We start from the raw sequence: 15,079 nt of genomic DNA on the forward strand, positions 1-15,079 counted from the left end.
ATTTATCCACCCTGCTCGGCGACCGTGCGACGCGGCCGATCGTGCAGGGTCAGCTCAGAACCAGCGCGTCCGCCACCGCCGACGCCCGCTGAGAGCGCTCGCTGCCTCGACGCTCTCGGTCCTGTGCCACGCGAGCCACATGGTCTCGCTTCGCCGCCGCACGGGACCGGGAGCCAGCCAGCGTGCCGGCCGGCCGCGGGAGCAGGAGGAAAGGCGGCGCATGTGCGTCCCCCGGGGCAGCAGAGCGAGCGAGCGAGCGAGCGGCGGTTTACCGACACCCGGCTCGTGCGGAGACCGAGAGCCACGGCGGGGCGCCAGCCCGCCAGCCCGTCTGTCAAGAGGCGGCGCCGCCCTGACGTTGTTCTGCCAGCCGAACGGATAATGCTGAATGAAAGTGACTGGCCAGCGTCGGAGATTAATGCACACCCGCTACTCGCATGTTGTTTTCTGTGGAGGTTCGATAATGGAAGGACCTGTGTGAGAAGACCTGTACGGGTTTATTTTGTTCTGTGTATTTATTTATTGTTTTGGATTTATTCTAGCTGGAAACTCCTTTAATTGACTGATTTAGTATTTGTTATTTTTTAAATCGCTCTCTTTTTTTTTGCTAATAGTCGAGTTGCCATGGCAGAAAAGATCCCAACGGCATCCCGATCCACATCTTCCCTTCCCCCGGAGCCCATGGAGATAATCAGGAGAAAGACTTGTTCCAGAAGGGTTAAAATCAACGTTGGTGGACTTAACCACGAAGTCTTATGGAGGACATTGGAAAGGTTACCCCGGACTCGTCTGGGGAAACTGAGGGATTGCAACACCCACGAATCCCTGTTGGAGACCTGCGATGATTATAACCTCGATGAAAACGAGTACTTTTTTGATCGTCACCCTGGGGCTTTCACGTCGATTTTGAATTTCTACCGAACTGGGAAACTGCACATGATGGAAGAGATGTGCGCCCTGTCCTTCGGCCAGGAACTCGACTACTGGGGTATTGACGAGATCTACTTGGAGTCCTGCTGCCAAGCCAGGTACCACCAGAAAAAGGAGCAGATGAACGAGGAGCTGAGGCGGGAGGCTGAAACCATGAGGGAACGGGAAGGCGAGGAGTTTGACAACTCGTGCTGTCCCAACAAAAGGAAGAAGTTGTGGGATCTGCTGGAAAAGCCCGGTTCCTCTGTGGCCGCGAAGGTAAGATGCTGATGGGATTCCCCAGGAAGACGCGGTCACCAGCAGGTTTGCAGGCAGATTACAGATAAGTCTAGAATGAACTAAAGCACAGTTTACTTCACTCTTTTTAATCGAGAAGTATTTTTTCTTTGCTCATTTTAAAGGTTATAAACTTCTCAGCCGTTTTCCATTTCGTACCAGCAAAAGTGATGGTACAAGCGAACGGTAGGAACAGCGGGGAAGTCTGTTGTCATGGTGATTTGAAGGCTTGTAAATACTACTTGAGCTGTTGCAATATTTAATATTTTAAATGGAAACTACGCAGTTTTTTAGTGGAAGGTGAGAAAAGTTAAAGTATGCCGAAATGATTCGTGTGATTATTTTGATTACTGCACGAAACATGATATGTTTATATAATTGTGTGGTTTACAATTCAACTCATCCGTCTGTATCTTTCATTAACATTGCGCTAGAACTTCAGTACACTTGTAAGTACGTTGCAGTGCTAATTTCAGAACCTGATGTAATTACGAACCGGATTGATAGAATGAAGACGAGAAGATTAAACGTTTGTTTTACCGTGGAGTTTGTCATCCTTGCTTAAGGACGAAATCGGGAGAATTATGAATTGCCCCTCGTCCTCAGAAAGCCGTTTTATTATCTGTTTTCATTCTGTAATTCCATATGTCTGTTTATTTTGTTTCTTATACCGTGGTCTATTCCCTGTGTAAAAGCAAACAACAATTTTCTTAGCTGATCATTCGTATTAACACACTGTATGTACACAGCGTCTGAATAATCAGTTGTTTGGCGATCTTGGTACAATTCAACATTCATTATATGCTCGCTAAAATGGGCAGATACACCTTTCCTTATTGAACAAAGAAAGAATTGGATGGCTAATGAAAGTTAGCCATTCAACTAACTTGAGTTGTTTAATTCTGGAAATAAAGAGCACTGACTAATTTGCTGCTGTGGTTAGGTGTACTTTCTTCGCTTGATTTAAAAGCTGGCAATGGAGTGAAGGGTGGGTGGTTTGAAAGTAGCGAGGGATGAAATCACAGGGGAAACCACTGATAACATTTTATATAATGATGATATAACTTTGCCTTAATTTCTCTATATAAAGTTTGCCAGTGGTTTCTCACATTTGCACTGTTAAGTTATCCTTACCCCCGTTCTGTCGTTGATATTGCATTCTTCCTTCTCTACAATACTGTACATTACACTAGTGTCTGCCAGCAGTGGGTTCAAGATGTGATTTACATTTGATAATTCTCATATCATGTTACTTGCTTGATAATATGTCATGGCCAACAGAAGGTGGCTAAGAGCAATTTGCCGGCAGTTTTTTTTTTCATGTTTTGGCAGCACAGATGGTGAATTCTGCTTTGACAAAACACACATGCAAAAACTGGCTAATTTTGTAAGGTACCAAGAAGGCCCACCTTACTGCCTGAAAACATGTATTGCTACCCCCATTGGATTTATAATCCATATAGTTCTGGCTCAAGTGGAAAGTCCCACTCAATGATTCAAAAATACAGGTTGGCAGTCTACAACTACGGTTATTTTGCAGCTAATATTTCTAACCAATTGTTTTTGAAAGGGGTTTCCCTTGTTTATGTCATGGACTCATACCACTAACCAAGTGATCCTTGGACCCCAGGTGGGGAGCCCCTGATTGTATTGCACATTTTCTACCCAGGTTATGTTGTCAATTGCTCATTCATGCAGATCGCAATAATGTTGATCAATAAGATAGTGTGGAACATAAGAAATAATAAGAGGAATATGTCATATAATCTATGAGCTCCATAATTTGGACGCATTAACGTTGATCATGTGCCTCCAATAATTTTTCCAATTATTCCTCATATCCTCTGATTTCCATTAGTGTCAAAACTCATACTAACTTTTGAAATAGGCTCAATTAGTTTGCATTGCCTGTTAAGGCAGAGAATTCCATATATTTTTTCTGCATATAGTAATTTCTTCTTTTCTCAGTTCTAAATGATAAAGCCTTTTATCCTGATATTTTATCCTCTTGTTCTGCAGGCAGAAGAAACAACAGTCTCTCCTAAAATTTTGTATGCCAGAATAATTCTCATTTCTCTAACCTCCAACAAATATAAGCCAGTTGTAAATATATGCCACACTGACACCAGAACAAATGCTGTCTTTCTCAAATACGAAGATCAAAAGTATATATTATTCAAGTATGGTCTTACCAATATTCTGCACACTTTCTACTGTGGTCCAATTGTCTTGAAAAAAGAGCCATATTCAATTTTTAATTTAATTTTCAATTAATGCCTGTTGTACCTGCATGTTTACTTTGTGTTTTATGAACCATCATGTCAAAATCTCTATGTTACTGTATTTACTAATTTTTTCCACCATTTCAGATCATCGTTTTTCTTTTCTTTTTCATGCATTAGCTTCCAGAGGAAACCACATAGCCACAGGGAGAACATACAAACACCTCAAATATAGTACATGATCATGATCAAACCCAGACAGGAGCAGTTAGGCAGCTGTGCAGTAGTAGCATTATCTAAAATAATCTTAAACATATTAATAATATCTTATGAGCCTCAGCTTCCCCATATTAAATAATATTCCATTCCTCAATTAAACGGGTATTCATCTTTTCATTTTGCTGTCTTTTTGTGGCACTGCTTTGTAATATTTCAGGTCCTCGATGTTGAACAAAGTACTCAGTGCATTCCAGAATTAAAGTAGCTTTATCTAATCACCACACAGTTGATTTTTGAAATATCTAATAATATCTCCAAGTCCCCTGTGATAATTTTATTATTCTTATGCTATTTAGTTTATTTCTCTAATATCATGGCATTATATGTGGTATTAGTATTTGTCATTCAGCTGTCCTCCTTCCTCTCCAACCTAGACACCGTTGTTTGTTCTACAAATGCCCTTCCCTGATTTGTTGCTGCATCTACAAACTTATCAGGTCAGCTCCATCTTCAAATTACTTAAATACTTTGACAGGACAAAAAATATGAAAACTAGTAAGGCTAACTGTTTATCGAGCTTGCTCTGCCATTCAGTAAAATTGTGCCTGATTTTGAATTTTGCCTGCTTTTCCCCCTATTTCCTTGTCATTTGATTCCCTTCAATGTAGAAAAAGAATGATGTCAACCTTTAAATTTTTACTCACTGAAACCTGCAGCCGAAGAAATTTCTGTCCATCTGTGTCATAAATGGTTGAACCCTTTTCCTGAGAAAAATCCATGATGCTAGATTCTTCAGCTTGAAGAAACAATTTTTGAGCATTTATCTTAACAATTCCCTTAGAATAGTATGCGTTGTAATGAAATTACTTTCTAAACTCTGGTGAATATAGGCTAGTGTTACTCAATCTCTTCTACAATTCCTTCACCTCAGGAATTAATCTACACCATTTGCAAGACATGTATACCCTCTTTTGGGTATGGAGACCAAAATTTGCCAATTAATGTGATACAACAGGTCTACAGCGGATGAAATCTCACTGGCTCCCCATGAAGCCTTTGACTACCTGGACAGCAATACCTAAGTCAGGCTGCTGTTTATTGTTTACAGCACAGCATTCATCACTATCATCCCAGCAGTACTAATCAAAAAGCACCAAAGCCTGAGCCTCTGTAGCTCTGTTGATTTCCTCATCAGGAGATCACAGTCAGTGTGGATCAAAAATAACATCTCCTTGCTGACGTTCAAAACTGGAGCACCTCAAGGCTGTGTGCTTAGGCCATTGCTCTACATCCATGGCTGTGTGGTTAGGCACAGCTGAAACGCTGTCTATAAATTTACTGATGACACAACTGTTATTGGCAGAATCTCAGCTGGTGACAAGGAGGTGTACGGGAGAGAGAGAGAGATCGGCTGGTGAGCGTGTCCCAACAACAACCTTGCACTCAGTGTTAATAAGACCAAGAAATTTGTTGTGGACTTTAGGAAGGGGAAGTCAAAGGAGCACACCAGTTCTCATTAAGGGATCAGCAGTGGAAAGGACGAGCTGTTTCAGGTTCCTGGGTGTCAATCAACATCTTTGAAGATCTATCCTAAGCCTAACATATTGATGCAATTGTAAGATGGCACATCAGTGGTTATACTTCATTAGGAGTTTGAGGAGATTTGGTGTGTCACCAAAGACTCTAATAAATTTGTACAGATGTGCCGTGGAGAGCATTCTAACTGGTTACATTACTGTCTGGTATGAAGGAACACTGTACAAGATTGAAAAAAACTGCTGAAGGTTACAAACTTAGCCAACTCCATGAAGGGCACTAACCTGAGCATCAAGAACATCTTTAAAAGGTGATGCCTCTGAAAGGTAGCATCAGTCATGAAGGACCCCCGTTACCCAGGACATGGTCTTTTTTTATTACCACCATCAGAGAGGAGGTACAGGAGCCTAAAAGCTCACAACTGAACATTTTCTGAATGGACAATGAACATGAAGATTATCTCGTTCTTTTTGCTCTCTTTTTCTGCTAATTATTTAATTTAATTTGTAGATAGATAGAGGGCCTAAGACTTTTGCACATGGAATGGAGAGCAAGTTCGTAAATCTGACGGGAGCGAAGAATGTTTGGATTGACGAAGGTAGAGCATCGAGGGAGTGGTGTGGGACAGATGGCAGAGCAGGAGTGAGGGGCTGACATTGGTGTAGACACTCCCAGCCCTGAGACACCAGATAGGGTCACTTAATTCCAAACAATTGGTTTATTGATCATTACAGAATATCTCCCTGGTGTTTCCCAATCCCTCCCCTCTGACTTCTCCTTTTTCCAATCACGATTCCCCTTTCCCTGCCCACTTTCCATTCTCCCTCCACAGCAGAGACCCATATTAGAATCAGGTTTATCATCACACACATATGTCATTAAATTTGTTTTTTTTTGCAGCAGCAGTGCAATGCAATACATAAAATTACAACAGTTCTATGCAAAAGTCCCAGCTATATATGTATGCATGCATGCATGTTTGTGTGTGTGTGTGTGTGTATACACACACAATGTATATACGTAATTAGTAGTTTTTTATGTATTGCACTGTACTGCAGCCACAGATCAAATTACATGACATATGTCAGTGATATTAAACCTGATTCTTATTCTCATTCTGATTCTAATCCATGTTTGATCTAATGAAAGCAAAGTAAGATTGAATTTCACGCCTCTTGCAGTGAAGTCAAATATGGCTTTCAAATTATATTGTGTACCTGCATGTTCACTTTCTGCGCTTCATGAAACAGTGAATCCAACATTTCTAGCTTCTCATAATCTGAGGGAATGAGTTCAATCATTTCTTTTTCTCAACAAATTGTGTACTTTTTTTTACCCACTGTATATCCTTTTGTGACAGCTTTCATCTCTCCTAACTAGCTCTGTATCATGAGCAAATCTAAATAATTTTTTAAGGTCTGAAACATTGAGGGCTGTTATTTATCTTCATGTTTTATTTTGTTCATTAACTTGTGTATTTGTGGTAATACATTATTCTCTACCCTCTGAGAATTTACTTGTGCAAGAACTTTTTGTGTAGAATATTATAAAATAACTTCTGAAAATCCAAATATTTAAAATCAATAGATTGCTTATCAACCATACAAGCTAAGGTCCTATTACACTGTTATATTTATCACATGTGAATTCCTTTTCATAAAATATATTGACATATATCGAGGTGATGGAAGAGATTGCTGAGCCTCTGGCTAGGATCTTTATGTCCTCCTTGTCCACCGGAATGGTACCAGAGGATTGGAGGGAGGCAAATGTTGTCTCCTTGTTCAAAAAAGGTAGTTGGGATAGTCTGGGTAATTATAGACCAGTGAGCCTTACATCTGTGGTGGGAACGCTGTTTGAAAAGATTCTTAGAGATAGGATCTGTGGGCATTTAGAGAATCATGGTCTGATCAGGGACAGTCAGCATGGCTTTGTGAAGGGAAGATTGTCTAACAAATCTGATAGAGTTCTTTGAGGAGGTGATCAGGCATATAGATGAGGGTAGTGCAGTGGATGTGATCTATATGGATTTTAGTAAGGCATTTGACACGGTTCCACATGGTAGGCTTATTCAGAAAGTCAGAAGGCATGGGATCCAGGGAAGTTTGGCCAGTTGGATTCAGAATTGACTTGCCTGCAGTAGGCAAAGGGTTGTGGTGGAGGGAGTACATTCAGATTGGAGGGTTGTGACTAGTGGTGTCCCACAAGGATCTGTTCTGGGACCTCTACTTTTTGTGATTTTTGTTAACAACCTGGATGTGGGGGTAGAAGGGTGGGTTGGCAAGTTTGCAGACAACACAAAGGTTGGTGGTATTGTAGCTAGTGTAAAGGATTGTCGAAGATTGCAGAGGGACATTGGTAGGATGCAGAAGTGGGCTGAGAAGTAGCAGATGGCGTTCAACCCGCAGAAGTGTGAGGTGGTACGCTTTGGAAGGACAAACTCCAAGGCAGAGTACAAAGTAAATGGCAGGATATTTGGTAGTGTGGAGGAGCAGAGGGATCTGGGGGTACATGTCCACAGATCCCTGAAAGTTGCCTCACAGGTAGATAGGGTAGTTAAGAAAGCTTATGGGGTGTTAGCTTTCATAAGTCGAGGGATAGAGTTTAAGAGTCGCGATGTAATGATGCAGCTCTATAAAACTCTGGTTAGGCCACACTTGGAGTATTGTGTCCAGTTCTGGTCACCTCAGTATAGGAAGGATGTGGAAGCATTGGAAAGGGTACAGAGGAGATTTACCAGGATGCTGCCAGGTTTAGAGAGTATGGATTATGATCAGAGATTAAGAGAGCTAGGGCTTTACTCTTTGGAGAGAAGGAGGATGAGAGGAGACATGATAGAGGTGTACAAGATATTAAGAGGAAAAGATTGAGTTGATAGCCAGCGCCTCTTCCCCAGGACACCACTGCTCAGTACAAGAGGACATGGCTTTAAGGTAAGGGGAGGGAAGTTCAAGGGGGCTATTAGAGGAAGGTTTTTCACTCAGAGAGTGGTTGGTGCATGGAATGTACTGCCTGAGTCAGTGGTAGAGGCAGATACACTAGTGAAGTTTAAGAGACTACTAGACAGGTATATGGAGGAATTTAAGGTGGGGGTTTATATGGGAGGCAGGGTTTGAGGGTTGGCACAACATTGTGGGCCAAAGGGTCTGTAATGTGCTGTACTATTCTATGTTCTGTGTTCTATGTTTATTATCTAAATATATTGGACTGCATTGTGCTGAAACCAATCTTTTTAGACCATAAGACCATAAGATATAGGAGCAGAATTAGCCTATCTGGCCCATCGAGTCTGCTCTGTCATTTCATCATGGCTGATCCAATCTTCCTTTCAGCCGCAAACTCCTGCCATCTCCCCATATCACCTCATGCCCTGACCAATCAAGAATCGGTCAACCTCTGCCTTAAATCTACATCAAGACTTGGCCTCCACAGCTGCCTGTGGCAAAGAATTCCACAAATTCACCACTCTGGTGAAATAAATTCCTCCTATATCTGTTTTAAAAGGATGCCCATCTTTTCTGAGGCTATGTCCTCTGGTCTTCGACTCTACAACCATAGAAAACATCCTCTCCACATCCATTCTATCAAGGCCTTTCACCATTTGATAGGTTTCCATGAGGTCACCATTCATTCTTCTGAATTCCAGCAAATACAGGCCCAGCACCATCAAATGCTCTTCAAATGACAAGCCATTCAATCCTGGAATCATTTTCATGAACCTCCTTTGAACCCTCTCCTGATTCAGCACATCCTTTCCAAGAAAAGGGGCCAAAAACTGTTCATAATGCTCCAAGTGAGATATCACCAGTGCTTTATAAAGTCTGAACATTACATCCTTGCTTTTGTATTCTAGTCCTCTTAAAATGAATGCTAACATTGCATTTGCCTTCCTCAACACAAACTCAACCTGCAAATTAACCTTTGGGGAATCCTGCACAAAGACTCTCCAGTCCCTTTCACCTCAGTTTTTTGTATTTTGTCTCCATTTAGAAAATATTCACCCTTTTCAATTTTTCTACCAAAGTGCACAACCACACACTTCCCAACACAGTATTCCATCTGCCATTTCTTTGCCCATTCTCCTAATCTGTCTAAGTCCTTCTGGAGCCACTCTACTTCTTCAAAATACCTGCCACTCCACCTATCTCTTCATATCATTTGCAAACTCTCCAACAAAGCTATCAATTCCATCACCCAAATCATTGACACATAACAAAATTAATCAGTCCCAACTCAGACCCCTGTGGAACACTACTAGTCACTGGCAGCCAGCGAGAATAGGCTCCCTTTATTGGCACTCCTTGCCTCCTGCCAATCAGCCACTGCTTTATCCATGTTAGAATCTTTTCTATAATACCATTGGCTCATTAAGCAGCCTCATATGTGGCTTCTTATCAAAGGCCTTCCGAAAATCCAAGTACACAACATCAATTGATTCTTCTTTGTCTATCCTGTTTCTCTGCACTTGTCTACCATTGCAATCTTACAGTTGCAGTTATCACCTATGGTGCCTGTGTAATTTATTTTACTGAAGGCCCTCAATCCTTGGATATATCACAAGACATCCATGGCAACCAGGTGGCAGAACCTAATGAACTGTTTGTACAATCAAACTAATTGACTTTTGCAACTAAATACTATCAAAAGTTTATTATGTTTGAAATATTATTTACAGGAGCTGGTCATCAGCTTCAATTACCTTTCCCTGATCTAATTACCCTTGACAAGTGATGATGAGCTGTTGCCTTGAACCAATGGGCAAAGACATGCTTACAAGGCTGCTGAGTGAAGAGCTCCAGCATCTGCACCAATGAGAATATATTTCCAATAGTGTGGTATGTGGCCAAGTAAGTTGTGTTGTTCCCATGTGCTTGTTCCTATCTATCTTGATGGTCGAGCTTGCACGTTTTGGCAGTGCAATAAAGGTAGCCTAGATAAGTAACTGTAATGTATTTCATGTGTGATAATCTCTTAAACCACTCTGTATTTGTTTTGACAGCATCGTCGTTTTACAGAATCTTTTTACATATGTCTAAGACTTTTGCACAGCACTGTACATGGCTGGTTCAGATGAGTTTCTGTTTAATTGAGTTAGAGATAAACCATTGAATAACAAGGGAAGATGATAGGATTGATATTGGTGATAATTGTTACTGACATTTTCATGGTATGAATGTTACTTGCCAAATTTCAGCCCATGCCTGAATGTTGTCCAGGTCTTGCTGAATACAGGCAGTTTCATTTGCTGAGGAATAGAACATGGAATTGAAAATAGCACAATCATCAGCAAATAGCCCCACTTCTGACATTCTGGAAAAAAAAGAAGGTACTGTAATCAAGTTAAGTTGGGAGAGGTGTGACTCCAAACCAATGGAGTTATTTACTCTTCTTATCTATAGATTTTTGTCTCATCTCATAACTGCATTTAGTTTTGTGGTCCATATTTGGAGCCACTGTAATTGGTCCCATCAAAATCCGAACTGGTGATTAGCGAGTAGTTTATAGGAGAGAGAATAAATGCTATCAAATAGCGTTGTCTATAACAGCTTCCATCACTGTGGTTGAGAGCAGACTGGACAATAAGTATCTGGATTAGATTTGCCCTGCTTTTTGTGAACAAGACAAAGCCAGACAATTTTCTGTTCAGCTAGGTAGTTGCCAAGTTTTTAACCACATAGCTAGACATGTGGTTAGTTCTGGAGGGCAGTTGTTCACTACTATAGATGGGATGCTGTCTGTTACCTAGCCTTGCTGCATCCAATGTTTTGGGCTGAAGATGGTCACCTGTGATGCTGGAGAATTTAGGAGGAACATGATTGTAAATGCTTCACACTCACATGATGGCCCTGGATTTGTTGAAGATCCAAATGAATCTGGAATTTCCTCCTCCCATTGTCTATTTAAAGGCCACCACCATTTTAGAATGTGTGATAGAATAACAGAGCTTTGATCTTGTCCATTGATGTGAGGTTGTTCAATTCTGTTTATTACAAACTAATTTTGTTTTTTTTACATTCACTTACTGAAATATGCCTTTTGACTATGTGTTTTACATCCTGTGTTTTTGCTCATTTTTTGTTGGTGTTTACACATACTTTTTGCATATGGTGGTGGGATGGGATGTTGATTTTTTTTCTTTAAACGAGTTCCATGGTTCTTTTTTTTTGTGACTGTCTATGGAGAAGATGAATCTCAGAGTTGTATATTGTAAACTACATAAATTGATATAAATATATCCTGAATCCTTTGAATTTAAGCTTCATTAGGCTTTCACATCAAAATTTTTAGGTATGAATAGTATTACTTCTGACACAGATGTATTGAATATCAGAGACAGAGCAGAGGATGTGATGCATTGAATTGCCATTATGTACGTTGAAGTTTGATCTAGCCCATTATGAATTTCTCAGTGTTAAATTCCACATTCTTGATCATGGATTCCAGTGCCATGTTGACAGTTGATTTAGTTAATTGGTCTATACCTCTCTAATTTCTCTCCCATGTACAAACAAAGTTAGGCTATTTAGCACCTTATTTGCATCAACTTTCAATGTTAGTGCCACCTTCTTGCACTACCATATAATCCTTGATTCCTTTAATGTGTATAGGTGTGTTGATATTTTAATGATTACAGGCTCAGCCTACTTAATCTTCCTCTATTATACATATTCTTTCTTAAGTAGGAAGTCCGGTCTGGGGTACAATATTGTTGCTGCCACGCAAGGACTCTATTTACCTTTGGAAGACTTTGGCATAAGTCTTTCAGAACAGGAGCCTTCAACCCTCCACAAAGGTCGCTGTATACCAAGCAGTCTGTGTCACCATCCTCCTTTATGGCTGTGAAGCTTGGGTAACCTACAGCCGTCACATCAAGTCCTTGGAGCACTTCCACATAAGCTGCCTTCAGTGCATCCTGGAATCACCTGGCATGAGTGGGTGCTTCACACTGAAATACATGTAAAGACCAGCTGCAGAAGTTCTGAGGCCATGACCACCCAGTGTCAGCTGCAGTGGCTGGGGCACGTGATAAGGATGCCCCCATGTTGGCTACCCCACAGAGTGTTATACGGCCAGCTTCATAATGGTCGACGCTCAGCTGGAGGGCCGAAGAAGCACTATAAGGATCAGATGAAGAATGCTTTAAGGAAGTGCAAGATCAGACCCGAGGACACGAAGGGTGTTGCTACTGACCGTAACACTTGACGGCAGCTATTCATATTCTGGAGGTGGAAAGAACAACCAGAAGACAGCAGAAGAGTGCCAGAAGAAATGCAGCCATGGTTGCCATCACTACCACCACCACTACCACATACAGTATACATGTCCCACCTGCAATAGAACTTGTGGGTTCAGGATAGGACTGTATAGTCATCAAAGATCTCACCATTAAAGAAGTGGATGTCGTCATCGGATTCCGATGGACAACCGAAGCAGAAGATTTAATCAGAACAAGATGTCTTTACCCTCATGCTCAGATCATCATGGAATAAAGGCCAATATACTGTTTGCCTTCCTAGTTGCTTACTTCATCTGCATGCTAACGTTCAATGATTTATGTACAAGGAACATTGAGGTCTCTCCCTATACAGGTTTCCACCACTATCCAAAGGTAGAGTGTTCCTCTGAAATGGTTCGTAAGTCAGAATGTCGTAAAATGAAGAAGCAGTTACCATTTATTTATATGGGAAAAATTCATGAGCATTTGCAGACCCAAAAAATAACCTACCAACCATGCCAAATAACACACAAAACCTAAAATAACAGTAACATATAATAAAAGCTGGAATGATCTGATAAATACATGGCTTGTATATAGTAGGAATACTTTTCTGCAATCATTGCAGCCCTGTCCACCGTAGCGAAAATCTCATGCAAGCACTCTTGGCGGAAACACCCGGCGTAAGCGCTCTCGGCAGAAGCACTCTTTCCAGTAACCCTTAAGCTATGAAGCTGCCAAATCATATCAAATAACACATAAAAATACACAGCCTATATAAAGTAGAAATAATGTATGTACAATGTAGTTTCACTTACCGGAATCGGGAAGACAGCGAAAACACTGATGATGGTGTATTAGGCTGAGTCATCGGAGGTTGGGATGGTGGGAGGCAGGGGTGTCATCTCAGTGTCATCTGTTTTCATCAGGGCAGGCAGGTCACCTTCTATGTCTGCCTGCCTTGATGTCGAAGGTCAAGGTTCGTCATCTGCTGTGGCTGATGTGGAAGGCTTGAAAAACAACAGTATGCTTGACTGCTTAGCCTCATGCATTTTTCTATCATACAGTGCTTTGTAAGCACTCAAAACATCCTGTAAATATGCCCTAAACCTCCATTCCCTTTAAAAATTAAAGTCATACTTTCCTGCAATCATTGCAGCGTTGTCAATTGCAGCGAAAATATCATGCAATTGCTTCACGTTCAGTTCCTGGACACCTTCCCTTTCGGGCAGTTCACCACTGCGTTTGGCTTCAATATTATCCTTTCCCCTTGCAATTGCATCAGCTCTTCATCTGTCATTTCTTGGTCATGGGATGCCAAAACCTCTTCAACATCATCTTGTCAACTTCCACAAACCCAGCCTCCTTAGCCAAACTCACTATTTCTTTACTTTGTTCACCATGATTGAAACACTTAATTATATCTAGTTTTATGCTAAGTGTAACACCCTTACGAGCTCTTTTAGGCTTTTCTGATACCCTAGAACTCATCTTGCTAACAGATGTACAAAATAAATTGACATAAATCACAGATGCTCACAGGCACTTGTTAAGCAATGCCAACTAGAATGCAGTTCTGGGGAGGAGCTTGGCTGCTCGGCGCACGCGCTGCCTTTTTTCACACGCTGCCTTTTATCGTGCGCTCCCTATTTTCGTAACAGTGAAAACACTTTCTGTTAGTGAAAACAGGTAACTAATGTAGGTCTTTTGTAACAGCGAGGTGTCATAAAATGAATGTTCGAAAAACGGGGGACACCTGAATTTGAAAAATACATTGTCTTCTTATTTGCCGAAGTGGATGACCTCTTATTTTCCCATATAATATTCCGTCTTCCATGCCCTTCATATACTCAACAAACTAACATCCTCCATCCTCCAGTCTTTCTCCACGTTTATGAAAAATGTTTCTATTATTTACAAGTATTTAATATTCTAATTTTATTTTATATTTTAATCACTGGCCAACTTCTTGACCGCCACTCCTGTACACATAGGTAATGGTAAAAGACACGGTCTATTGTCTGGTAATTTTGACATCATAAAGGGTGATTACAGGACTACAGGTGTTGTATTTTAGTACGTGCAGTATATGGAATAAGATAGATGAACTTGCAGCACAGTTGCAGATTGGCAGGTGTGATGTTGCAGGCATCATTGAATCATGGCTGAAAGATTATAGCTGGGACCTTAATATCCAGGGATACACACTGTATCAAAAGGTTAGGCAGGAAGGCAAAGGAGTGGCATTGTTCTGTTGGTAAAAAAATGAAATCAAATCTTTAGAAAGAAGTGACATAAGCTCAGAAGGTGTTGGATCATTGTGGATAGAGGTAAAGAACTGCAAGGGTAAAAAGACCCTAATGGGAGTTGTTCACAGACCCCCAAAGAGTAGTAAAGATGGGGCCTACAAATTACAAGGGAAGATAGAAGATGCATGCCAAAAGGTTACAATAGTCATGATGAAATTCACCTTTAAATTTGAGAAGGAGAAGCTAAAATCAGATGTACCAGTATTACAGTGGAGTAAAGGGAATTACAGAGACATGAGAGAGGAATTGGCCAGAATTGATTGGAAAAGAACATTGGCAAAGATAACGGCAGAGCAACAATGGCTGGAATTTCTGGAAGCAATTCGGAAGGCACAAAATATATACATCGCAAAGAGAAAGAAGTATTCTAA

General features: G+C 40.9%; 1 protein-coding gene across 1 annotated transcript in view; it reads left to right on the forward strand.

The window, feature by feature from the left end:
* Positions 1–376: 376 nt before the first annotated feature.
* The window catches only part of LOC132401043 (potassium voltage-gated channel subfamily B member 2-like), a 332,656-nt gene continuing 317,953 nt past the window's right edge, over positions 377–15,079 (forward strand). Inside the window, exons 1-2 of the mRNA XM_059982810.1 lie at positions 377–489; positions 615–1,188. Coding sequence (XP_059838793.1) covers positions 625–1,188 — 564 coding nt within the window. The 5' untranslated portion in view covers positions 377–489; positions 615–624. The remainder of the gene's footprint in view (positions 490–614; positions 1,189–15,079) is intronic.

Source organism: Hypanus sabinus, chromosome 1 (genome assembly GCF_030144855.1).
Source record: "Hypanus sabinus isolate sHypSab1 chromosome 1, sHypSab1.hap1, whole genome shotgun sequence".
Classification (NCBI taxonomy): domain Eukaryota; kingdom Metazoa; phylum Chordata; class Chondrichthyes; order Myliobatiformes; family Dasyatidae; genus Hypanus; species Hypanus sabinus.